The 26,764-nt window shown below is 42.2% G+C and overlaps 2 protein-coding genes across 2 annotated transcripts; both read right to left on the bottom strand.

Annotated features, from left to right (window-relative positions):
- Positions 1-255: 255 nt before the first annotated feature.
- Positions 256-12,007, bottom strand: LOC138974646 (trichohyalin-like). The gene is made up of 3 exons (XM_070347371.1): positions 10,381-12,007; positions 8,629-8,705; positions 256-435 (listed from the first exon to the last, which is right to left on the bottom strand). The coding sequence occupies exons 1-3, from the start codon at positions 12,005-12,007 to the stop codon at positions 256-258; spliced, it is 1,884 nt and encodes a 627-aa protein (XP_070203472.1).
- A 10,365-nt stretch (positions 12,008-22,372) lies between these two features.
- On the bottom strand, positions 22,373-26,563 carry LOC138974647 (uncharacterized). The gene has a single exon (XM_070347372.1). It carries the CDS (start codon positions 26,561-26,563, stop codon positions 22,373-22,375), a length of 4,191 nt encoding a protein of 1,396 aa, XP_070203473.1.
- Between the last annotated feature and the right edge of the window lie 201 nt (positions 26,564-26,764).

The following is a 26,764-nucleotide window of genomic DNA, read 5'->3' on the forward strand; positions in this document are numbered from 1 at the left end:
TCCCACCTCATTGAGCCTGCGCGCTATGAAAACCTCTAATCTTCAAACTTTGTATAAGAAGAGAAAAGCTGTTAATGATAGAGATTCTGACAGTGATAACGAAGCAGAAGCTGCTGCCTCTACAGCAGGTGTGAAGGGGGCTTGGTCCCGATTCCTCGTAGTTCATTTTGAGAGTGTTAGTCAAAGAAAGATTTCACCTTTTATTCTCGAGAAGTGGTTTCAGGGGGTTTCCTCATCAGTTCAGTCAGTGAAACGTCAGAAGGATGGTAGCTTCTTGGTGGATTGCCCCACCAGGAAGGTATCGGATCTTCTTTTGTCCCGCCATGGTTCCGCCCTGAGCGTTGGATCGAGCTCCTTCACGATTTCCGTGACGAGCCACTCATACCTGAACACCTCTCGGGGTGTGGCACGCTCATACCACTTCCAAGGTATGAGCTGTGCGGAGTTGAAGGATGGGTTGGCATCACAAGGAGTTATCGACGTTCACAGAGTGTCCAGAACGGATAAAGAAGGAAAGAGAGTGGAAACAAACACTCTCTTCCTAACTTTCTGTACAGCTGTTGCACCCAAAAGAGTTGTTGTTCTGTTTGAAAGTATTCCGGTTTCTCTGTACATCCCTTCCCCTCTGCGTTGTTATCGTTGCCAACGGTTTGGCCACGGTAGCAAAAACTGCAGGGGGAAGGAAATGTGCAGAGATTGCACAAAGGAAAAACATGAGGGTGAATGCGAGGGACCCAAACAGTGTCACAACTGTGGGGGTAAACACTCCTCTGCTTCAAAAGAATGTCCCCAGTGGAAAACGGAGGAAGCCATTCAAAAGATGAGAACAACGGAGGGATGCTCTTTCGGTGAGGCGAAACAAAAGGTCATGTCCCAGATGGCGCAGCCCTCGGTGTCCACATACGCCAGGGCTGTTAGTACTCCTTCTGCGACACCGACTACACCTTCGTCTCTTGAGAGCTTTCTCACTAAGGTGACTACAATCTTGGACACTCTCATTAAAAAGATTGATCGTCTTGAGACTGTCGTGGCAAATATTAACCAGGGTGGAGTAAAGGCGGCTGTTGCTGCCGATACCAGTGAAAAGGCGGCTACGGTTGCCGAGAGTGTGAAGGTTCAGACAACAGTTCCGACTGGCGTCACTAACGTCACGCAGGCGGCCGTGCATAAAGCCGCTAAAACCCAAACCAAATGGGGGAAAAAATCCTCCACTCATTCGGCCGGGTCTTCGGGGGTTGGGCGGACGGGTTCGATCGGCAGATCGGATCTTTCCTCCCACCCGCCAAGATCAAACTCTGAGGGAAGATCCTCGAGGTCTCCCAAGGCCAGGGTCAGGCCTGACTTGCCTACCCGAATAAAAAAGGGAGCCAAATCGCTCATTTCTTTGACAAACCCTTTCTCCCTCTTGTCTGACGAGGGTGGGGAATCGGAAATGGATGAATCAAACCGGTTCTACCCTGCGTCGGAGGGGGGTGGAGGATCGGGCACTGAATAAAGTTTTATTTGTTTTTAAAATACTAAACATTTTTAATGGCTTCTATAATACAATGGAATATCAGAGGTCTTAATGCCAATCAAGAGGAACTTCATCTCCTTTTGAAAAGTAATCCTATTGCAATCTGTTTACAGGAGACGCTTATAGGCCCTAACAAAAATATATCACTGCCTGGGTATAGCTGCTTATTGCGGTCTACAGGTCGCGGTAGTGCACTTTGTATCCGTTCTGATTTCCTTTTTAATCAGGTCCAATTGGACACTAACCTTGAGGCAATAGCGGCTCGCATTTCTTGTAATAGAGCTATAACTGTTTGTTCCTTGTATCTGTCGCCATCTACTACGGTCACAAAAAATGACCTAGAAAACTTAATACACCAATTACCAACCCCGTTCCTTTTGGTAGGGGATTTTAACGGCCATTCCCGACGTTGGGGGAGCGAATCTTCCAACATTCAAGGAAAGATTATCGAAGATGTCATCGATAACTTGGATTTGTGTCTTTTAAATTCCGGAGCGGGTACTTTTTTAACTCAATCTGGAGAAGAATCTCATTTGGACTTAGCTATCTGCCACCCATCTTTATTTCTTGATTTGAAATGGTCTGTCCATTCGGATCTGTGTGGAAGTGACCATTTTCCCTGTTTTGTCAGTTTTGAGGAGGATCAGGGCGAGGAAGCCCTTCCACACTGGAAGTTTTCTAAAGCTAACTGGGATTTATTTCGTCTTTCTACTTCAAGACAAATAACCCCAGAAGTTCTAAATTCTGAAGACCCGGCTTTAACTTTTTCCACCCTTTTGGTGCAATGTGCAAAAGACAGCATACCCAAATCTTCCTCTAAACCCAAAGGTCCAAAAACACCTTGGTTTAACGAAGAGTGCCAAGCTGTCAATCAGGAGCGTAAACGAGCTCAACGGCATATGTTCCAATACCCTACGTCAGCCAATAAGATCGCTCACCAAAAACTTCGAGCTCAAAGCCGTTTTATTTACAAAAAGAGTAAAAAAGCCTCTTGGCGCAATTTCTGTTCTAAACTTAATTTCAAAACTTCAAGCAAGAAGGTATGGCAGATTATCCGTAAGATTAAAGGTAAAAATCGTAAAGAGGTTGTCCAATGCCTCAAACAACATGGTCGAGTAATAACCAACAAGAAAAATGTGGCGAATATCTTGGCTTCAACAATAAATCATAACTCTTTTCTCAGAACATTATTCTGAAGAGTTTCAAAAAGTTAAAGATAAATCTGAAGCTACCCCCGTTTCCTTTGATTCTGCCAATTTGGAAGATTACAATTCTCCTTTCTCGATGTACGAGTTAAAGGATGCCATTCTAAAATCCAATGACTCAGCTACAGGGCAGGATGATATCCATTATCAACTTTTGGGTCATCTCCCTGAAAACGTCCTGACAGTTCTTTTAACTATTTTTAATCATATCTGGTCTACTGGAACTTTTCCTCCTGACTGGCGAAAGGCCATAATTATTCCCATTCCGAAACCCGGAAAGGATCATTCGGATCCAAATAATTATCGGCCGATTGCCTTAACCAGCTGTCTTTGTAAGACGATGGAGAGACTGGTGCATGAGCGGTTACTGTGGCACTTGGAAAGGATCGACGCTTTGGACATAGTCCAGTGCGGTTTCCGAAAACATAAGAGTACAACGGATCATTTGATTCGTTTTGAATCGTTTGTTCGTAACGCTCTGGTAAGCGGAGAGCACGTTGTGTCCGTCTTGTTCGATTTGGAAAAGGCGTATGACACAACGTGGAAGCATGGTATTTTATCAGATCTTAAAACCTTAGGGTTTGATGGGAATCTTCCCATTTTTATTTCAAATTTTCTTGCCGAAAGGGAGTTTAAGGTCCGAGTAGGTTCTACTTTCTCCGATTCTTTTGAACAGGAGATGGGAGTTCCTCAAGGGAGTATTTTATCACCGTTACTTTTTAACATTAAAATCAATAACATCATCAAACACGTCCAGTCTGGCATAGACAAATCTCTTTTTGTTGATGATTTTCAAATTTCTGCCAAGGGAAGAACATTAGCTGGGGTTGAACGGCAGCTTCAGCTGTGTATTTCCAAAATTCAAAAATGGGTTCAAGAGAATGGGTTCAAATTTTCCCTGGCTAAAACAGAATGTATTCATTTCCACAGGAAAAAACATCAAGTTCTTCAGCCTTCTCTTTTCATAAACAACCATAAGATTAAAGTTTCTAAACAAGTCAAATTTCTTGGTCTGATTTTTGACAGCAACCTTACTTTTTTACCCCACATCAAGTATTTAAGAACCAAATGTCAAAAGGGTCTCAACGTTCTCAAAGTTATTAGTCACACGGATTGGGGGGCTGATAGAGCAACATTGTTACGTCTGTATCGGTCTCTTGTCCGTCCACAGCTGGACTACGGTTGTATTGTTTATGGTTCTGCAAAGAGAAATGTCCTCAAGGCCTTAGATCCCATCCATCATCAGGGTCTGAGAGTTTGTTTGGGTGCTTTTCGCACAACACCAGTGGATAGTTTGTATGCCGAGTCGCGAGAACCTCCTCTGGAGATCCGCAGACTCCGGCTTTCCATGAACTACTACCTTAAGCTAAAGGCAAACCCCGAAAACCCTGCTCATGAATGTGTTATTAATCCCATTCTGAAGGACAAATTTTTAGCCAAACCTACTGAAATACCAACTTTCGGCATACGTATGCTTTCTGAATGTGAAAGGGCTGTTATAGATATTGATTCCGTCTGTGACGATCCTTTGACAACAAACACTCCACCCTGGCAGTTGGAAAACCCAACTGTCAATTTTTCCCTAACTTCTTTCAAGAAGAATGAAACCTCGGACTCTGTCTTTAGGCAGCTGTTTCTTGAACAGTGCTCAAAGTACACAGAGTATGAATTTATTTTTACTGACGGCTCTCTCAAAGATGATTCAGCTGCTGCGGCAGCAGTTTCTAACAAGAAATTACATCAACCACTTCAACTCCGGATCCCTAATGGTTCGTCGGTGTATTCGGCGGAACTTAGGGCCATCATTTTGGCATTAAAATTAATTTATCAATCCAGACATCAGTCTTTTTTGATTGTATCTGATTCGCTTTCAGCTCTTGAAGCGATATCCACCAGAAAGTTTACTCATCCTTTTTTAGTCGACATTCACGACCTTCATACTAAGCTTATTTCTGAAGGCAAGATTATCAATTTTATGTGGGCGCCCAGTCATATGGGCATAAATGGCAACGAGGTTGCTGACAAGGCAGCAAAGGATGCTCTAGATTTGGCGGTTCCTCGTCTCCCTGAGCAGTCTGTTCCTTTTACTGACTTGCGTAGGAAGACACTTTGTTACAGCTTAAAACTCTGGCAAGACCGTTGGTCTGCCTGCACGGAAAACAAATTGTATAAAACTCTTCCTGACCTTTTAAAGCCACTTCCTTTAGTGGCTTCAAGTAGAAAAGAAGAAAGTGTTTTGGCCAGGTTACATACTGGTCACACTTATCTCACTCATGTTCATCTGCTTAAAAGAGAAGAGGCACCATGGTGCCACGCCTGTGATACTGGTTTTACTGTGAGTCATTTTCTCACCGAGTGTGCTGATCTGTATGATCAACGAGAAAAGTATTTTGGCACCTCGAGCTTGAAAAGTATTTTTACAGAGGTCAGCTCTTCAGCTCTTTTTGAGTTTTTAAAAGAGTCTGGTCTTTATTTTAAGATTTGAATTTTAAAACAACCTACTTTATTTGACATATAGGGTTTTGCTTTGACTTTTTGGTTGCCTTCGGGTGACGTTACGGATTTTATGTATTAGAAGTGTTTTAATCTAAAAATGTGCAATGATTAACTTGTGGGGTCCTGATTTGGCCTATTATGGTCCGCTGGACCCGAAAAGCAACAGCTAACTAACTAACTAACTAACTACAGCATGTTAGATAAACAGTAGGGGATTGCTGTACTGTTCAGATCTCATTCACACTGCACGATTTTTAGCATGTCCATGCTTTGAACCTCTTTTTGCAGACCCCTAGTGCAAGTAACGACAACACTCACCGTGCACTACGGCGCAGTTCGATGACAAGACAGCGAGGCAGAACAAAACCAATCTCATAGTGGCTTCAGAACGAAAATACCAGGGAAAACAGAAAACACCAGGCCGCATTTTTGTGTCGTGTGCATGCAGATTGTTACGTCAAATGTGATGGGTTTTTTTCCCAGAAGGTCAGGCATCATTCGTATAGGTCTCTCTCTCTCTCTCTCTCTCTCTCTCTCTCTCTCTCTCTCTCTCTCTCTCTCTCTCTCTCTCTCTCTCTCTCTCTCTCTCTCTCTCTCTCTCTCTCTCTCTCTCTCTCTCTCTCTGTCCAGTTCGACATGTGTAGTTGGGTTTTAAATTAATTAATTGTTTTACTAGAGGCTATTTGGGGAATACGTTTCTCATATTTAATACAATACAGTACAATACAATACAATAACTTTATTAATCTCTAAACGAGAAATTGCGTTGCTGAGCTTTTGTGTCCGTAATAAAACCAGAGACATAGGTACATAAACATTCAAAAATAAGCATTTGTTCTTTGTCATTCATACATTCTTGTGTTCTTATACATTTCTTCAATTCATACATCAATATTCTATCCTAATTATGTACATACATTTATTCTCTTTTAACAGTCTGTCTTCAAACTCCGCACAGAAAGCATGCTGGCTGTAGATGTCATACATTGTACTACGTTGCAAGCCCCAGGAGCAATTTTTTATTAGTGCTTTTGTGAACACTTGTGTGGCTCTATCCCATCCCCCCCCCCCCTTTTTTTTTCCGCGTTGCGATATAACCCTTCGTGGTTGAAAACGACGTTAAACACCAAATAAATAAAGAAAGAAAGGTTGTAGAGCTGTGGTCTACATGTAGGCGGAGGGATGCTTCTACCCCATGTGTGACAAGCGGGGTCAGATCTGAGTTAGTCAGCCAAACGTTTACATGGGTAGAACAGTGCCTTTAAGTACACAATCGAATCCAATAATTATGTGGCCAAATGTAAGACTAGGCTGCTGTGTGTGTGTGTGCGTGCGTGCGTGTGTGTGTGTGAAAATAGAGCTATTTTGGGAAGCTGTTTTTGCGGTACACACTAATCGAACACAGTAAAGGTGCGAACGTTGTTTCTCTTGGTTCTAATTAAGGGTCTTTAGTGACCGAATGGATGTACACAAACTCCACTGAATAACACAGCAAAGAAACGAAAGTGACTAACGAGTCACAATAAGCTATTTACATTTGTTTGTTTGCTTAACGCCCAGCTGACCACGAAGGGCCATATCATGGCGGTGCTGCTTTGACATATATATAGGGGAGGCCGGGGCTAGTCCGCCCCCGGGGCACATCCGTCTTCCGGTTCTAACTTCTATTGTAATTCAATCAAGTTGGCGTTTTAATGAAACAGATCCTGTGATTGGTCAGAATGCCCCAACTCATTAAAAATTACCGGTCACTAATTGTCGACAACCACTCACTAAAAACGCCATTTACTATCTGCTGCCGAGGCGCATTGATACAACTTCAACTAGTCTCAGTTAACTTTGAGGGTCATTTTACAAGTAGGAAATATGAAGGCCAACGAAATACCGAGACCATAAGTTATGCGAATTTATGAGGTCGAATACGTGACGTAAGTTGATGCATGAATTCTTCCGGACTACGTCAGTCAAAGATCACTTTTGTGATGAAAAGAATGTGTTGAGTTGATGTCTAGAAACCCGTCAAAATAAAGGGAAAATGTATGTGAAAGAAAACAAAACAGGAGCAGAGTGATACGATAGGAATACAGAGACATATTTCGTGGGACTTGACCCTTGCAGGTAGTTGGACTGAAAGTAGTGTGTGAACCAATTCTGTCTGTTTACCATCGCATGAAAGCAGAAAAGAGATCGTCGTCAGATTGAATTACAATAACATTAACACGCTTCCATTTGAAACTTCTCGGTCTTCTTCGTGGATTGATGCCCTCCCAAAGTCAAATTGAAGCCTTCCTTCCGTCGGGCTTCAATGAGCTTTGGTCAGGCATCAATCTACGATGATTGGTTGGTTTTTGGAGTTTAATGTCCCTTCAGCAGCATCAATCTACGATGACGACCTCAAAGTTTCAAATGGAAGCAAGTTAATGTGTAAGTATCACGAATCACCCAGAACCTGTTTTCTCGGATTACTAACTTTGAGATAAATGGGATGAAAATAGTGGGAACGCCTAGTCTATTCCTTGCCCACGGTGCAGTTTTGTGGGGAGGCGGACATTGTGCCTACTGAGCACTCTTGTTCGAAGCCTCCCAAGTGCCTGGCTTGCCTTGCTGATCCTGGATGTGATTTCTTTATCCAGTAATCCGTCGTTTGACATTGTGCTTCTCGGGTATTTAAAACTGTCCACATTCTTCAGCTGGGTGCCGTCGTCAGTGATGTTTGGCTTACTAAACTTTGACTCCTGCGATAACAAGACTTAACCACTGTAAACTCGATTTGGCCTTCACAGTCTGCGGGACCCTCAAAGCAATCAGCTAACTAACCCCTGTGGGTTCAAATGTATTGGCTTTTTTGTGACCATAATAGAAGGAAATAAAAATTGAACGGGCCAAAGCTAAAACGACAATCTTAGAATTTACTGCACATGCAAAACACACAACACTTGCCAGGAGACAAAAACTCACACAGCAGACAGAAGCTCACACTGCAATTTGTTATTTTGTAATATTAAAATCAAGGGCTTACACAATCCCAAGACCGGACCACCCATAGCATACTGTTATTTCTGAAAATGTACAAAGTCAAAGATCGTCATTTCTCACCATCATCTGCCATAAGGGCCAGGAATGTTCCCTTCTTGTGCTTCGCCGGCCGGGCTTTGGTCGTCTTCTTGGCAGCTTTCAGTACACCCTTCTCTGCCTTTCGGGGAGTGCGTTTGTGGTGTAACACAAGACTAAGAGTATTCTTCGTAAGTATCGTCTTTCATCAACAAGACTCCTTATGAGCTGTTCTTCGGAAATTAAACGATCAGAATAATACTGCTAATCGTACAGTCTATGTTACTGCCAGCTTTGATTTTCAAAAGAGCCAAAATTTCAAGTATAACTCACGTCTATGCTAAAGCAATTATCTCCCACTTCCATGAACAGCATCTCCTCTTCGCCTGCGGCATGCGTCTCACTCTCACCAACCTCCATTTTACTCCCATCTGGACCTAAACATTTAAAAACAATAGCATGACAAGTGAAGCATGTCTTTTCAACTCTTAACCGATGCCTGACTTTACAAACAAATGAGTAACCTGACACTAAGAACACATGACAGCCGTGCAGTCATCAATCATGATGTTGGGGGTGCTTGAACAGCCGCTTTTGGTTAGACCACGCCTCTACGGCCGCTGTCCTCCGCCTTCGGGAGTCTGTTGTCTGGGTGACGGCTGCAACTTGCCGGGTTTGTCCAGTTTTCCTTCTCAGCGAGAGTTCCTGGATGGCCGTCGCACCTTTTGCATCCGTACCAACACCCAGAGCTGTCCAGGCAGCTTGTGTATCCGCCTTCGGTGTCGGGTGATGGGTATATCTACCCTGTCGGCACGTCCGCCGGACAAAAACCCCTGAGAAGCCTGGATGTGACATTTCCAGGGGTGCTATTTGACCCATAGCTGGGACTGTCAAGGCTGGCAAGCACCATGTGCCCGGGTTTTGGAATGAGAGATTTCCTTCTCCTAGACAGATTCACAACCAGGTATACCGCCGGGTACTCGGTCGCACCCGTAGCAAACTTTGTAGGAACAGGGACGCCGCGAGAAGGCGTTGCTATGGACACAGTTATGTAAGAGAGGCCATTGCAGTAACCTCTTGTCTGGCCAGACAGTGGTCATGCAGCGATCATTACATCTGGAAAGGAGAGGTGATCGAATTGCACTGGTCACTTTCCTTGAGTAAGCGGGACGTTCAGCACCAGACCTTACCATCCCCAACACAGGTCAGCAACTTAAGAACTTTGGGAGGACCGTGAGAATGACTTTATCTTCCTACAAAGATCACTGATCTCACCAGCATGGAATCTCGACACAATTTCCCTTGTGAATTCAGGAATTTCTGTATCATATCTCAAGCCAGACGTGAGAAGGGACATTGGTACAGAACAGTTACCTGTATCATTCTCGCATGTTTTCTTGTGACGCCAAAAGAAAGGTTTGGAGTAGAAACCTTTACAATTTCCGCACATCGTCATGTCGTCTTTACGTTTGGATTGCCTTTCTCGTTCAAATTTGGGATTATCTTCCGTTAACTGTTGTTGGTTGACTAAAAGAATGCCCTCTTTTTTCAAATCCGCCATAGCTTTATCTCGCTCTCGTTTGGGTAGACTTAAGGCGTGTTTCACTTTGTCTTCAGTCTTGTGTTTACTTTGAAGATGCCTGGAAAGTTTTTCTCCAAATTTCTTCTTGCAATACGGACAAAGTCTTGACGGCTTGATGTACTTCTTTTTCTGCAGCGGTTCTGACGAATCCATTTCAAGTTCATGACAAGATGTATCGACTGATTTGACACCAGGTTTTGTTTCTGCTTCTTGCTAAAAAAATTGGCTCATGGGTTGAAAGTTTCTGTGTATGTCTTCTTCTCCAGATCTACCAACCTTTCTGTGTATGTCTTCTTCTCCAGATGTACCAAGCTTTCTGTGTATGTCTTCTTCTCCAGATGTACCAACATTTCTGTGTATGTCTTCTTCTCCAGATGTACCAACGAATTTGTCAACATGTTTTCTTCTAGCTTCTAACTTTTGCTTCTCTGTTTTCCCAGGTTTGTCAGCATATGAGTGTTCAGGTATTTTCTTGTGGCGTTTAGATATCTTTGGACACAGCAAAATGATGTCATCAGAAGATGATTCACTTTCAGAATCTGGTACAAAATCAAATGAAGGGTCCAGATCATATTCTTCACTTCCTTCATCACTTTCTTCTTCTGCAGATGTATTGAAGGATTTGTCACCAGGTTCAGCTTCTAACTCATGGCCTGTGGCTTGAATGTTTCTGTGTATGTCTTCTGCAGATGTATCGACGGATTTGTCACCAGATTCAGCTTCTAACTCACAGCGTTTGGCTTGAATGTTTCTGTGTATGTCTTCTTCTGCAGATGTATCAACGGATTTGTCACCAGATTCAGTTTCTAACTCACGACGTTTGGCTTGACCGTTTCTGTGTATGTCTTCTTCTGCAGATGTATCAACGGATCTGTCACCAGATTCGGTTTGTAACTCACAGCGTTTGGCTTGAATGTTTCTGTGTATGTCTTCTTCTGCTAATGTATCGACGGATTTGTCACCAGATTCAGTTTCAAACACGCGACATTTGGCTTTAATGCTTCTGTGTATGCCTTCTTCTGCAGATGTATCATCGGATTTGTCACCAGATTCTGCTTCTAACTCATGGCCTGTGGCTTGAACGTTTCTGTGTATGTCTTCTTCTGCAGATGTATCGACGGATTTGTCACCAGATTCAGTTTCTAACTCACGACGTTTGGCTTGACCATTTCTGTGTAGGTCTTCTTCTGCAGATGTATCGACGGATTTGTCACCAGATTCAGTTTCTAACTCGCGACATTTGGCTTGCATGTTTCTGTGTAGGTCTTCTTCTGCAGATGTATCGACGGATTTGTCACCAGATTCAGTTTCTAACTCACGACGTTTGGCTTGACCATTTCTGTGTAGGTCTTCTTCTGCAGATGTATCGACGGATTTGTCACCAGATTCAGTTTCTAACTCGCGACATTTGGCTTGCATGTTTCTGTGTATGTCTTCTTCTGCAGATGTATCGACGGATTTGTCACCAGATTCAGTTTCTAACTCGCGACGTTTGGCTTGACCGTTTCTGTGTATGTCTTCTTCTGCAGATGTATCGAAGGATTTATCACCAGATTCAGTTTCTAACTCACGACGTTTGGCTTGACCGTTTCTGTGTATGTCTTCTTCTGCAGATGTATCAACGGATCTGTCACCAGATTCAGTTTGTAACTCACAGCGTTTGGCTTGAATGTTTCTGTGTATGCCTTCTTCTGCAGATGTATCATCGGATTTGTCACCAGATTCTGCTTCTAACTCATGGCCTGTGGCTTGAACGTTTCTGTGTATGTCTTCTTCTGCAGATGTATCGACGGATTTGTCACCAGATTCAGTTTCTAACTGACGACGTTTGGCTTGACCATTTCTGTGTATGTCTTCTTCTGCAGATGTATCGACGGATTTGTCACCAGATTCAGTTTCTAACTCGCGACATTTGGCTTGCATGTTTCTGTGTAGGTCTTCTTCTGCAGATGTATCGACGGATTTGTCACCAGATTCAGTTTCTAACTTGCGACGTTTGGCTTGACCGTTTCTGTGTATGTCTTCTTCTGCAGATGTATCGAAGGATTTATCACCAGGTACAGCTTCCAACTGATGGGGTGTGGCTTGAACGTGTCTGTATGTCCTCTTCTGCAGCTGTATCAACAGTGTCCAGCATGACATTGCCGCGGGGTTCATTTTGAATCGCTGATGATGTGAATGTGACAGCCACGGTATCCTGTAAAACAGATTGAAAAAAGTATAAATTGTATTAAATAGCTTTTCTTATAATTACACTTATCAGTTGGCAATACGTGATTGTTGTTCCCATGCCCAAGAGAATATCTCAAAACTTTAGGACATCGTTTCAGATGAATCCAATTCTTTGCTCTAATCGGTAAAGATTTGAAACAAGAAATTTATTGTTCTTTACGTCCACTAAATCACGAAATATCAATGCTGCTTCAAATACAGACACATTAACATGCTGCTACACAATTTATCTCGCTCGTATAAGGGTGGTTTTCAAAAAAGGTACATGTACTCAGAAGTGTGACATAGAGTTGAAAAAAATAAACTTTAGCCAAGGAATTTAAAATTGAACTTTTATTTAAAGCAGTACATTCACAAACAAGAATAAGAAAAAATTGGCATAATAAGTCCATTCGTTGCTTCGCAAGAGGTCATCAAACATCGTCGGTGCTCAAATGTAACAGTTGCTACATAGTAACCAAATGGTTCATAAAAGAACGCTAAATATGAATAGATATTTTAAAAAAAGCATGATTATGTTTGCTTTTAAGTCAAAGAGAAGGTTTATGTTGGAATTCAACATTATTTACAAACCATTTTTATACCCTGGAATATGTCTTGCCGTCATTCAAAACGTGAAAAATAAGGGAAAACATTTTTCTGGCAAGTTTAAGACTGCAACTATAGAATTTTTGGGGGTATGAAGCTTTCACACTCCCATTACAGCTTCAGAAAACAATACCTGTTGACCCTTTCCATTTATGAATTTCTAAAAAAAAAAAAAAAATGTTGCGACCAAGAAACCACTTTGGTGTTCATTAACAAAAAATATTGTCCTAGCAAGAGAAAGGCAGAAATAGTTGAATATGAAATGTGGATGCTCCAAGTTAGGCTCAGAAAACAATGCTAGTTGATCCTTTCCAATTCAAATAACCTGTACAAAAAATAATAACAAACAAATATGTAACAGTTGCTACAGAGTAACCACGTTGGCAGCCCTGAACATAAAAAATAAATAAAAGCAATAAAATTATTCTTTTTATCCAGTGAGCATCTTCATTCTTTCCTGCATTTACTAACAACGATAAAAAAATGAAATGCAAATCGGAATAAGTGCAAAATCTTTCCTTAAAATCTCAAGAACAGGAGACTGCGAGACAGTTGTTACTTTCATACACACAACAGAAACGAAAATGTTATTGTCTGCAACTTCTGAAAGCACACGATTTGCTCAACGGCGCGTATACGTTTGAAATTCCCCTGGAAGCACGTATGAATACACAGGGTAAAAAGACCCAAATTAATATCCGTGAACCGGTTGTCATACTCAAAATATGTTCAGTCGCTACATCCCAGAGTAGTAACGAACTGTTCTGCTTTCATTTCAGACTTCAAAATGTATGTAAATCACACTCGTTACAATTTGTGAAATGCACATATGACCAAGATTGCAACACGTTTAAAAATAGATACCGAAACTAGTCCCTCTTCTCTGCATTCTTACAGTGAAGGGATATCAAGTTTAGAGGGTGGTTGTGGTAACGAAGTGAAGCGACTGTTATTCTTTTTGGTTGATGTAATTGTCAATAAATAATGGGTGGAAATGTAACTTTTATAACTTTAAATACACAACATGAGTTTAGTTCAAGTTGCTGTTTCAAGAATTGTCTTTCTTTATGTTGTTTTTGTTTAGCTTTATTAATACCCTATATATTTCCCACTTTTCCAATTTGGCCAGCATTAAGGAGACAGATGTCTCCCAAAGGTCTACTGCATTCACCAATTGCTGAAGATCTCATAAATGCTAAGTGATACCATAACTCTTATCTTTGGGAGACATTTCACTCCATAACACAGGTTTTAAACGAATAACCTATTTGCTTAAAGAGACTATTCAGAGGGTCAAACGCACATCTCCGTTGATAAATTTCATATGTTGCTACAACATCCTTGCCATTCATTCATCCTTGTACTAAAATTTCATTGACAGTAACCACTTAGTTCTACAGTTATACTGAATAACATGTCACACTCGTGTGGAGAAGTCTCGGAAGTGCCTACTTTCGGTTTCAAAAGCAAGCCCCTGAAGGTCATGCAGACACAGATATCATGTCAAACATCAATAAACAGTCGTTTAGACTGCCTGCGGTTACATATCGAGCAGTCAAAGTGCATAACTAACACAAAAGCCATGTAGTGCGGGTGTTGTGATTTTACCCACTGGACAGGGCCTTTAATATTAACTCATTGGAACACAAAACCGTTTTATGTTGAATTCTTTAAATTTATAAAAAGGGGAAATATGATGGCTTTTGTTGTTTTATGAATTGTCTCCCTGTTTGTTCATTGTCTTTAGCTTCCTTTATATAATATAATATACACTTCCCTCATTTCCAATTTGGCCAGCATTGCAGAGACAGATGTCTTTGGAGAAAGATGTCTCCCAAAGATCAAGTGTACAATTGCCAAAGACATTGTTCAAGCTAACTGATGCCATAAGTTGATTTAGAATACACACACACGTATGCAAGCATTCACACATACACATTCACACACACACACACACACACACACACACACTCTCTCTCTCTCTCTCTCTAAAGCAAGCGCGACGCTGATGAGGGAGCGGCCAGCGTGGACCCAGGGCTGGACCGCGAGGGTCCTCAGCAATGGCAATTTATGTTTGGCCTTGGCCACCAAGTGGGCGACGTGGTCTACTCCCGAAAACATTCGGTCAAAAACCACCCCCAGGAACTTGACGTGGGCCGACGGGGTGATCCTAGTGCCGTTTCTTGTGCGTATTTCCAACCGAAGACCACAAGCACCATCTTTGCAGACGAGAACGTAAAACCAGCCTTACACATGAACTCGGTGAGCCTATCCACCACCAGCTGAAAGGTACTCATCCACTTTGCTCTCATCCGGCGATTATTTATTCTGCCCTCATAGGTGCGCCAAATGGCCACATCATCTGCGCTGGCTAATCACTGGACCCTCCGTCCGAACGTTCGAAATATCCTACAGGCCGATGGAAAAGAGCAGGGGGGCGATAACGCTCCCCTGTGGCACACCCATGCCTATATGTCTGGGGGCGAAGAGGGCGGTTCCCGATAGTAAACTGATGCAAAAATACCCATCTATTTCTTTTTAATGTCAAATTTATCATAAACTTCGGATAGAGAGGCCTCAAGGCGACAGTAGACCTTTGGGAGATGTTTGTCTCCATAACACAGGCCAAAAACGAATAATCTATATGTTCAGTAAGAACTAATTGGAAAATAAAACACGTTTTGTTGTTGATTCTTTAAATTTCAAAAACAGAAATATTATGGTTTTTGCTGTTTTGCGAACTGTCTCTCGTTTTCTTCCTTGTGTACAGTTTCCTTTATACCATATCATATAAATTTCCCGCATTTCCAATTTAGCCTGCATTACGGAGACATATGTCTCCCAAAGGTCTATTGTATTCACCAAGAACCGAAGACCTTGTTTATGGTAAGTGATGTAATAATTTGATAAATAATTTGCACACACACACACACACACACACACACACACACACACACATGCGCGCACATACACACAACATTTGTCATATACTTTATGCAAAGAGGCCTCATGGCGACTGTAGACCTTTGGGAGACAGTTGTCTCCATAACACAGGCTGTTTAAGATCAATATATATGATTATAATGAACAAATTGCAACATGAAACAAGTCTTTGCTTTTAATTCCTTAAATTTTAAAAACAAAAGTATGATGGGTTTTGCTGTTTCAAGAATTGTCTTTCTTTATGGTGTTTTTGTTCAGCTTTATTAATACCCTATATATTTCCCACTTTTCCAATTTGGCCAGCATGAAGGAGACAGATGTCTCCCAAAGGTCTACTGCATTCACCAATTGCTGAAGATCTCATAAATGCTAAGTGATACCATAACTCTATCTTTGGGAGACATTTCACTCCATAACACAGGTTTTAAACGAATAACCTATTTGCTTAAAGAAACTATTCAGAGGGTCAAACGCACATCTCCGTTGGTAAATTTCATATGTTGCTACAACATCCTTGCCATTCATTCACCCTTGTACTAAAATTTCATTGACAGTAACCACTTAGTTCTACAGTTATACTGAATAACATGTCACACTCGTGTGAAGAAGTCTCGGAAGTGCCTACTTTCGGTTTCAAAAGCAAGCCCCTAAAGGTCATGCAGACACAGATATCATGTCAAACATCAATAAACAGTCGTTTAGACTGCCTGCGGTTACACATCTAGCAGTCAAAGTGCATAACTAACACAAAAGCCATGTAGTGCGGGTGTTGTGATTTTACCCACTGGACAGGGCCTTTAATATTAACTCATTGGAACACAAAACCGTTTTATGTTGAATTCTTTAAATTTATAAAAAGGGGAAATATGATGGCTTTTGTTGTTTTATGAATTGTCTCCCTGTTTGTTCATTGTCTTTAGCTTCCTTTATATAATATAATATACACTTCCCGCATTTCCAATTTGGCCAGCATTGCAGAGACAGATGCCTTTGGAGACAGATGTCTCCCAAAGGTCAAGTGTACAATTGCCAAAGACATTGTTCAAGCTAACTGATGCCATAAGTTGATCTGAAATACACACACACGTATGCAAGCATTCACACATACACACTCACACACACTCACACACACACACACACACACACACACACACACTCTCTCTCTAAAGCAAGCGCGACGCTGATGAGGGAGCGGCCAGCGTGGACCCAGGGCTGGACCGCGAGGGTCCTCAGCAATGGCAATTTATGTTTGGCCTTGGCCACCAAGTGGGCGACGTGGTCTACTCCCGAAAACATTCGGTCAAAAACCACCCCCAGGAACTTGACGTGGGCCGACGGGGTGATCCTAGTGCCGTTTCTTGTGCGTATTTCCAACCGAAGACCACAAGCACCATCTTTGCAGCCGAGAACGTAAAACCAGCCTTACACATGAACTCGGTGAGCCTATCCACCACCAGCTGAAAGGTACTCATCCACTTTGCTCTCATCCGGCGATTATTTATTCTGCCCTCATAGGTGCGCCAAATGGCCACATCATCTGCGCTGGCTGATCACTGGACCCTCCGTCCGAACGTTCGAAATATCCTGCAGGCCGATGGAAAAGAGCAGGGGGGCGATAACGCTCCCCTGTGGCACACCCATGTATATATGTCTGGGGGCGAAGAGGGCGGTTCCCGATAGTAAACTGATGCAAAAATACCCATCTATTTTTTTTTTAATGTCAAATTTATCATAAACTTCGGATAGAGAGGCCTCAAGGCGACAGTAGACCTTTGGGAGATGTTTGTCTCCATAACACAGGCCAAAAACGAATAATCTATATGTTCAGTATGAACTAATTGGAAAATAAAACACGTTTTGTTGTCGATTCTTTAAATTTCAAAAACAGAAATATTATGGTTTGTGATGTTTTGCGAACTGTCTCTCGTTTTCTTCCTTGTGTACAGTTTCCTTTATACCATATCATATAAATTTCCAATTTAGCCTGCATTACGGAGACATATGTCTCCCAAAGGTCTATTGTATTCACCAAGAACCGAAGACCTTGTTTATGCTAAGTGATGCAATAATTTGATAAATAATTTGCACACACACACACACACACACACATGCGCGCACATACACACAACATTTGTCATATACTTTATGCAAAGAGGCCTCATGGCGACTGTAGACCTTTGGGAGACAGTTGTCTCCATAACACAGGCCGTTTAAGATCAATATATATGATTATAATGAACAAATTGCAACATGAAACAAGTCTTTGCTTTTAATTCCTTAAATTTTAAAAACAAAAGTATGATGGGTTTTGCTGTTTCAAGAATTGTCTTTCTTTATGTTGTTTTTGTTTAGCTTTATTAATACCCTATATATTTCCCAATTTGGCCAGCATTAAGGAGACAGATGTCTCCCAAAGGTCTACTGCATTCACCAATTGCTGAAGATCTCATAAATGCTAAGTGATACCATAACTCTATCTTTGGGAGACATTTCATTCCATAACACAGGTTTTAAACGAATAACCTATTTGCTTAAAGAAACTATTCAGAGGGTCAAACGCACATCTCCGTTGGTAAATTTTATATGTTGCTATAACATCCTTGCCATTCATTCACCCTTGTACTAAAATTTCATTGACAGTAACCACTTAGTTCTACAGTTATACTGAATAACATGTCACACTCGTGTGGAGAAGTCTCGGAAGTGCCTACTTTCGGTTTCAAAAGCAAGCCCCTGAAGGTCATGCAGACACAGATATCATGTCAAACATCAATAAACAGTCGTTTAGACTGCCTGAGGTTACATATCGAGCAGTCAAAGTGCATAACTAACACAAAAGCCATGTAGTGCGGGTGTTGTGATTTTACCCACTGGACAGGGCCTTTAATATTAACTCATTGGAACACAAAACCGTTTTATGTTGAATTCTTTAAATTTATAAAAAGGGGAAATATGATGGCTTTTGTTGTTTTATGAATTGTCTCCCTGTTTATTCATTGTCTTTAGCTTCCTTTATATAATATAATATACACTTCCCGCATTTCCAATTTGGCCAGCATTGCAGAGACAGATGTCTTTGGAGACAGATGTCTCCCAAAGGTCAAGTACCCTGTGGGTACCTTTTTTGAAAACCACCCATAAGCGTTCAAATTTAAGCCTCCAAATAACAGCACTGCTTAGACAGTTAATGTGCGCCACACACTAACGAAATTCACTTTTTTTCCTCTTCTTACAATCCATGTAAACTATCATGACATGCCAAATTGTCATGCATTACACATATCAATTACAGTGTAAATGCATTCTCTCTATCTCTCTTTCTCGTTCTAAGCTTCCTAGAATTAGGATCCAAATCAAAGATCATTTCCAAGTTTTTTTTAATGTCCTGTAGGCCTACATTCGTACGTTTCGTACCAGACAGATTTTGTTCGTGGGGCGTTCCGTATCTTTTCATAAGGACAATTGTAAATCATACCATATTCCTGCTACAAGCAGAAAATATGAATCCTTGCAACAGCTAATCAAATCAATTCAGTTCCAAAATAGTGGAAAAAACCTGACCTTAATCGGTTTGATCAGATGAAACTGGTTCAAATTGTCAATTAAACTGTCAATTAAAGCGTAGACAAAACTGTCAGATATTTGTCCGTCTCGAGATAAAACTTCAGGACATTCAGAGAAACATTTCGAGCTATGACTAACTGCCGGAAACAAATGACATTGCTGGATATCTACACCAAAAAACATGTGCTTATCTCTCAAAGGGAAGAATATATCTAACATTGTCAGTTGGCTTCCAAAAAGAATGTCTCCCAAAGGTATCTTGTACAACCAATCTGACACCCACTCCTAACAAGAAGAGCAAACGCTCGATCGAGTCACTTTCGCAGTTCTGAATATTATATGAGGCATCAGATGGACAGGAAGAAATTGCTATTCACAACACAATGCATACCTGAAGAATGAGATTGCATGGATCGAGCAACAAAATATTTACCTTGGCATTAAAAATACTCTCATTAATCTCACATAAACAAACCCCATCAATAACTTAATTCACATAAACTAGCATCATTAATTTTTTTTCGAAGCAATCATATTAACAGTAGACACACTAACATTTGTTACTCTTAGACAGCTCAGTTTTGTCGAAAATGTTTGTTTTTTTCCAAAACCAGAAAACATACATTTTCGAGGATTCAATAACACAGGTAGGCCCACACTTAAGGATACAACTGATGAAATTCAAAACCTTGCCAGTGAGGGGAATCAACTCAGATATATCACAAAGAAAAGGCATAAGATGAACAATTCAGATCATAAATCACACATCTTCAGAAACAACTCTGAAATTGACAGGTCAACCCTGGCCTGAAACAAGTAAAAACTGTTACAACTTCAAACAACAAAACAGACATCCAAATACTGAAAAAACATTACTCCTGATAATTTTTCAAAAGTTATTTCTGTGACCAGCTTTGCTACCAACCATATTGTTAACACAATGAGCTGATGTGACCACTTGAAGCTAATTAACTGACACTTTTCACCTTGCACGCAGGGAACAGTTCTCTACTAAATCAACACAGCATAATAAAAGACAAGCGATGACCGATGAGTGGGCCAGATGCACCTCCACACCCACCCACCCACATACATACTGATGGGCTACAGAGTAATAGTTGTTACCTTCCCTTAGATCAACTTAAGCTGAAAGTGTAAAAACTGGACAAACACACACACATACACACACACACAGAATGACAGAACAAAAAACAAAAAACAAAAAAAAGAAGCAATTCCAGTTACACCTGCCCTCCCGATTGGGGCAACCAGGCCAAAAAGGGCTGACATTCTGTAAGCAATCAAATTACAGCACGCACATAATGGCGTAAAAAGCCACCAGGGATATTTAATTCAACCAGCCTTTACACCTGAAGAAAAATCCAGTTCATTACAAATAAATGGAAATTATTTCTATGTACATGAAATGTAAAGGCAAAGCTGTGTGTGACAGTATGTGAGTCATTTCTTAAATTCTTACTACCACAGGAGCAAATTCAACATACTTAAACATTATTAACTTTAAAAAAAAGTTTTTCATGTGAGCAGTCTCCACCCTCCTTGTCCCCAAAATGGAAAAAAAACAACTTGAGGAGTCAAGGTGAGCCTCGGAAGTCTCGACCCTGACCTTGTCCCCAAAATGGAAAAAAGAAAAAAAGAAAAAACTTGCGGAGTCAAGGTGAGACTCGGAAGTCTCGACCCTGACCTTGTCCCCAAAATGGAAAAAAAAATAAAAAATTGAGGAGTCAAGGTGAGACTCGGAAGTCTCGACCCTGACCTTGTCCCCAAAATGGAAAAAAAAACAAAAAAACTTGAGGAGTCAAAAAAAACTTGAGGAGTCAAGGTGAGACTCGGAAGTCTCGACCCTCCTTGTCCCCAAAATGGAAAAAAAAACCTTGAGGAGTCAAGGTGAGACTTGGAAGTCTCGACCCTCCTTGTCCCCAAAATGGGGGGGGGGGGGACTAAAAAAAAACTTGAGGAGTCAAGGTGAGCCTCGGAAGCCTCAACCCTGACCTTGTCCCCAAAATGGAAAAAAAAAAAAAAAAAAACCACTTGAGGAGTCAAGGTGAGACTCGGAAGTCTCGACCCTCCTTGTCCCCAAAATGGAAAAAAACAAAACAAAAAAAACCTTGAGGAGTCAAGGTGAGACTCGGAAGTCTCGACCCTCCTTGTCCCCACAATGGAAAAAAACAAAACAAAAAAAAACTTGAGGAGTCAAGGTGAGACTCGGAAGTCTCGACCCTCCTTGTCCCCAAAATGGAAAAAAAAAAAAAAAAAAAAAAACCCTTGAGGAGTCAAGGTGAGACTCGGAAGTCTAGAGTCTCAACCCTCCTTGTCCCCGAAATGGAAAAAAAAAAAAAAAAAAAAAATTGAGGAGTCAAGGTTAGACTCGGAAGTCTCAACCCTCCTTGTCCCCAAAATGGAAAAACAAACTTGAGGAGTGAAGGTGAGACTCGGAAGTCTCGACCCTCCTTGTCCCCAAAATGGAAAAAAACAAAACAAAAAAACAAAAAAAACCTTGAGGAGTCAAGGTGAGACTCGGAAGTCTCGACCCTCCTTGTCCCCAAAATGGAAAAAAACAAAACAAAAAAACAAAAAAACCCTTGAGGAGTCAAGGTGAGACTCGGAAGTCTCGAGTCTCAACCCTCCTTGTCCCCGACATGGAAAAAAAACAAAAACTTGAGGAGTCAAGGTTAGACTCGGAAGTCTTGACCCTCCTTGTCCCCAAAATGGAAGAAAAAAAAACAACCTTGGGGAGTCAAGGTGAGACTCGGAAGTCTCGACCCTCCTTGTCCCCAAAACGGAGAAAAAAAAAGCAATACAGCACACATGTCCAATAGAGAACCAGGTTTCCAACAACACTACTAATGGAAGATGTATGTCCATATACAAACAATAAAGACGAACAATTACTTGTATGTCTGTAAACTCTCTCAAGTATGACAGGTACACTCTTGAAGCATTTTTTCAAAATGTCATTACACTACATGTACATGTAGATCTAGTTTAAGAGTGATACCTGACAGCCAAGAACAGGGTTTGTGATCTGAATTCTAGTATTTCAGCCTGTTAGTGAGCATATGTCCTGTAATCTCTTCCAATCAAAACAAAGTTGTGTGTCTCTAAACTCTCAAGTGACAAGTACCACTTAAGCAGCAGATTATTCAGGTGTCAAAACTCATTGCACTATCTAGTTTAAGACTGATCTATGGCAGCCCAGCACATTTTGTGATCTGAATACCAGCATTCCAGTACACCTGAAGAAACGCAGGACAGAGGCATGTTTGTAAACACAAGGTCAAGCATAGAGCCATGATCCGTTGTCACACATGAAATGAGCTGACGCAAGCCAAATCTTTTGCAAAGCCTGTCCAATGGCTTGGGAAGCTGTTTGTAAGCATCAGCGTTGAAATCTCCTCCAATCAAGATGAACTTGTGTGTCTCTAAACTCTCTTGGATGACACACTCCAATTCTGACAGGAGATCTGCAGCTGTGGTATGTGGTGGACTGTAGATGCCTACCACTACAAGCCCCTCAACAACACTGCTGAAGTCAACTTTTGTCAGCTCAATGTTCTTGTTGCGACTGATTTCAGAGGGACATGGGTCTACGGTCTCCTTCAAGTAGACCAGGCTTCCAGCATGTGGGCGGTGACAAGATGAAGGAGCAGTGTTCTTAGCAAGAACTTTGAATCCTGGAAGAGAGTAATGATCTACTTCATCTTTTTTGTCTTCCCATGTTTCAAACAAGAAGAGAACTTGTGCAGAAAGCACGTTTCTTTCTGTGTACAGATCCCCAATGTGTCTGTGAAGAGAGCGAGTGTTGTGGAACACAAGGACAAAAGATGATGATGCACATTCACCTAAGTTTGGTATGGCTGGAACCAACGGCTCTTTTCGCAGTCGTTCCATTTCAGTTTTCACTTGTGCTGAAACTTTTATCTTGTTTGGATCAAAGTTCAGGAGATGGAGGCCACTGAGGGTTTTTGCCCGGCTTAATGCCACATACACAAGGTGGTCTTGTGTTCTGCCTTCAAACGAGACAGCTACTTTTTCAAGCGTTGATCCTTGTGCTTTGTGAATTGTGACTGCAGAACACAGTGTCAGTGGAAACTGCTTCCGAAGGATTGCAATATTTTCCCGCCGACCTATCTTAAACTGCTTCACAGCCTGGAACACAGGAGTCCACTGCTTCTGAATGTCTGAGATAGCAGAGTACAAGTGTCTGTTGTCTGAACGAGCTTTCACACCAACATTTTCGTCGTCAAAAAGAATCCACACAACAGACACCTGGTCAGAGCACTCCCCACCTGTGTGGCCAACCTGTTTCAGCGTCCCAGAAGCCCCGTTGATCAGACCGTCTCCAAGATCGACATTGTGTACTACCATGTATCTGGCACCAACTTTGAGGTGGAGGGTATGGAGTAAGCTCTGGGTCTTGTCTGGGGTCAGCTGCTGTGCTTTTGACAGGAGTTCTTCTTTTAGGCAACCATCTATATCCCCCATGACAGAGTCTCTTGACACTACAGCTATGTCAGTGGATGGCAGCCGACACAGGGACAGGTTGTTGTGATGCTCTACCAGGCGTCTGCTGGGGAAGATGTGAAGAACCTCAGGCTCCACGCTTTTGACTACACGACTCTTGAACAGCTCTTCATCTTCTGCAATGTGCTTTCCTTCTCGCACTCTGTTTAGCGCCTCTGCAAAGATCTTGTCATCCCTCTGTCGCATGACAGTTTTTAGCTCATACAACCGGAACAAGTCTTGCCACAACACAGGAGCCAGATTTTCATATGTGCCCACACTTGGCTCAAAAACCCATCGGTCCATCACAGGTCTTAGCTGGAAGAGGTCCCCCACAGCAAGGACACTAACTCCACCAAATGGTCTGTCCACTTTCATCAGATCACGGAGCCTGTTGTCAATGAAAGAAAACATGCCTGCACCCACCATGCTCACTTCGTCAATAATGACAATCTTTAGTTCAGCCAGACTGGATCGAAGTGAGTTGAGCCGACTGAAGTCCAATTTCTGGTAGGTAGAGAGGCTCTGACTGGCTGGCATCATGAAGGCGGTATGAAGTGTCACACCTCTGATGTTGTAGGCTGCTTTGCCAGTGGGAGCACACAGCAGAACTCGGGTCGAGTCAGGGTTTTCACCAGCATGTGATCCCAGGAAACGAACAAGAGCATGATAAATAGCTGAAACAAGCCTGCTTTTCCCTACGCCAGCACCTCCAGACAAGAAATAGTAGAAAGGTAAAGCATGGCCCACTTTGACTAAATGAAGTACATGGTTGAAAAATGCTTGTTGTTCTTCATTCAAGGTACGCACCAAGGCATGGTACTCTTCTTCAGGAATTCTGTTAAGAAGACTTTCAGAGGTTATATTTGTGGTGCCCTTGGACCCCAGGTCCATCCCAATATCATACTGCTTGTGATGTTTTGCATTTGGGTGGAAGGCAGCATGAGTGTCGCTCTCCTGGTTGAACTGCCCCTGTCTACCTTCTAGGTCCTGTGCTTGTGGGGCGACCTGGTCCCAAGTCTCTGGTCTTTCTCCTTCCAGCTTCACTTTCTCTACTGCCTGGTCAACCTCTGTAGCTCTCTTCATGAAGGGTTCAGAGTTTTTCAAGATAAGCTCTTTCTTTTCTTGATAGTGCTCACGGTAAGAGCCATGGCAAGCGATGAGATCAGTGGTCTCGTTTCTCCAAGGGAGATAGAGCATCAACAGCTCCCTGTGATGTTTCTCAGAGTCATTCTCAACAGAGTATCTGACAGAACGTAGAACTTTGGGCTTCCTGCGTCTGTACAAAACTTTGCCATCATTAAGTTCATATGTTTCGCCTGATCTGTTGTCTCTGCCAGAAATCTCATCTGTGACATCTTCTTCGTCATCCCCTTCAGGAACAAATTCTTTCTTCGCTTCAGCTTTCTTTTGATAATTGTTTGATTTTTTCGTCTCAAAAGAAGTGGCAAATTCCGCCAAGCAGACGTTTTCAAGCTCTTTGGGCCTATCAGCGTAACGGTCGATGAGGCCTTTGCAGGCCACTTCAGTGTCATCATCGTCCATCACCTGAAGGGAGCTCAGGCTCTTCAACAGCACAACTCGTTCCTCAGGTGGGGATGTGTTAACGAAAATCACATCCCGACTGGATCGGCACATTGGAAGCTGCAAGAGCAGGTACACAGCTTCTTGTGCAGAAATTTCGCAGTGATTGAGAAATTTGTTTGCGATAATGCGTACCTGTTCTTTAACACTGTGGTTTCCACGCTTCACTTCATCTGATGTAGAACGCAGCAGGTCACTCATTCCCCTCTGGCTTTTGCTGATGTAGGTGAGAATATAGACAGCACAGGCGTAGGCATCGAGAATGAACTGGACATCTGTGTTTGCCATCCAGATCTGTGCCAGAGAGTCGTTGCGGCTGTTCATGCGCGTGTCTGATGGACTGCGCTGAAGAAATACTTTGGTATGTTTCAGGGCAAATCTGATTGCCAATATGTACTCCTCATGGGTCATGCCACAACGAATCAAAAATTCTTCAAAGGAGACGTCTTCAGTTTTGAGTTTGCCAACCTCGTCTTGAATTCGTTGCCAGTGTTCCTTGCAGTCTTCCTTATGCAGTTCCTCTTCATCAGGTGTGAGGGGTCGCATAATCTGTGTTTCTTTCATTGGTATGAGGGGAAAGCCAAATCTGCACAGATGTTTCCCTCCTTTTTTGCAGCTCTTTGAGTGCTTATGTTCATGCAGTTTTGACATTGCAGCCAATGGTCCCTCTTTGTGTCTCTGGCAAGTAATGTGCTTGTCGATGAAAGAAACTACCTCTTCATCACTGTCAGTATCTGCAACTGGAGCACCGTGCACCCAGAAAAGACAATGGATGTGCGGGGAGCCGCGCTGTTGATATTCAACTCGATAAAAGTAGTCTTTTACTTCACCAAGAGGCTGAAGAGGACCAAAGATGACTTTGCTAAAGAGAACTTGAATTCTGTAGTCGAAATGACGAGCACATGTGACTGGGTCCTTCTGAATGAGTTTTGATTTCTCCTGCCAGGTCAGGTTCTCCAGCTCATCATCTGTTTTGTCCTCATCATGCTGTAGTTTGTACAGGACTCTCAGAAGATCTAACCAGTGGGTCTCGGCCGCAGAAAATGTAGCAAAGAATGTGGGCTCACCCAGGTGCCTGATCATTGCAAAGAGGTCTTTTTCTCGTGCCTGCCAATAAGGCGGGGAGGAACGCAGCGTCTTTAAAATTCTATAGCCCTCGTCTTGTCGTAACAAGTTTTCAATCACCCCTTCTCCTTTCAGCTGACCTGCTGTGTGACGAGTTTCAGAGCCTTTCACTTTCCGCAGGGCAGTCAGTGTCAGGTCCCTGATCTGTAGCATTTGCAGTTTTTTTAACTTAAAAAATGTTAGAAATGACATTAGCAGCTCGTCTGTCCACATTACGGAGCTCTGCCTTGCAAATGTTGCTATAAGTCAGAGGTTTGATTCTCAGTTTGTTCTCAACACGGGGCTGACCACAGAATATAGAGGGGAACGATATTTCTTCACAGTCCTTGTCAAGAAAAATACTAAGAGGATGCT

Source organism: Littorina saxatilis, linkage group LG8 (genome assembly GCF_037325665.1).
Source record: "Littorina saxatilis isolate snail1 linkage group LG8, US_GU_Lsax_2.0, whole genome shotgun sequence".
Taxonomy (NCBI): domain Eukaryota; kingdom Metazoa; phylum Mollusca; class Gastropoda; order Littorinimorpha; family Littorinidae; genus Littorina; species Littorina saxatilis.

Bases quoted from the DNA above. Each gene is read 5' to 3' on its own strand.
- LOC138974647 (XM_070347372.1), bottom strand. From the start codon at position 26,563: ATGCTACAGATCAGGGACCTGACACTGACTGCCCTGCGGAAAGTGAAA.
- LOC138974646 (XM_070347371.1), bottom strand. From the start codon at position 12,007: ATGAACCCCGCGGCAATGTCATGCTGGACACTGTTGATACAGCTGCAG. The intron at 8,706-10,380 runs GTGAATCATCTT...TTAAATGTTTAG, and splicing joins TTTTGTACCAGATTCTGAAA to GTCCAGATGGGAGTAAAATG. The intron at 436-8,628 runs GTGGGAGATAAT...AACTCCGCACAG, and splicing joins AGGAGATGCTGTTCATGGAA to CTCATACCTTGGAAGTGGTA.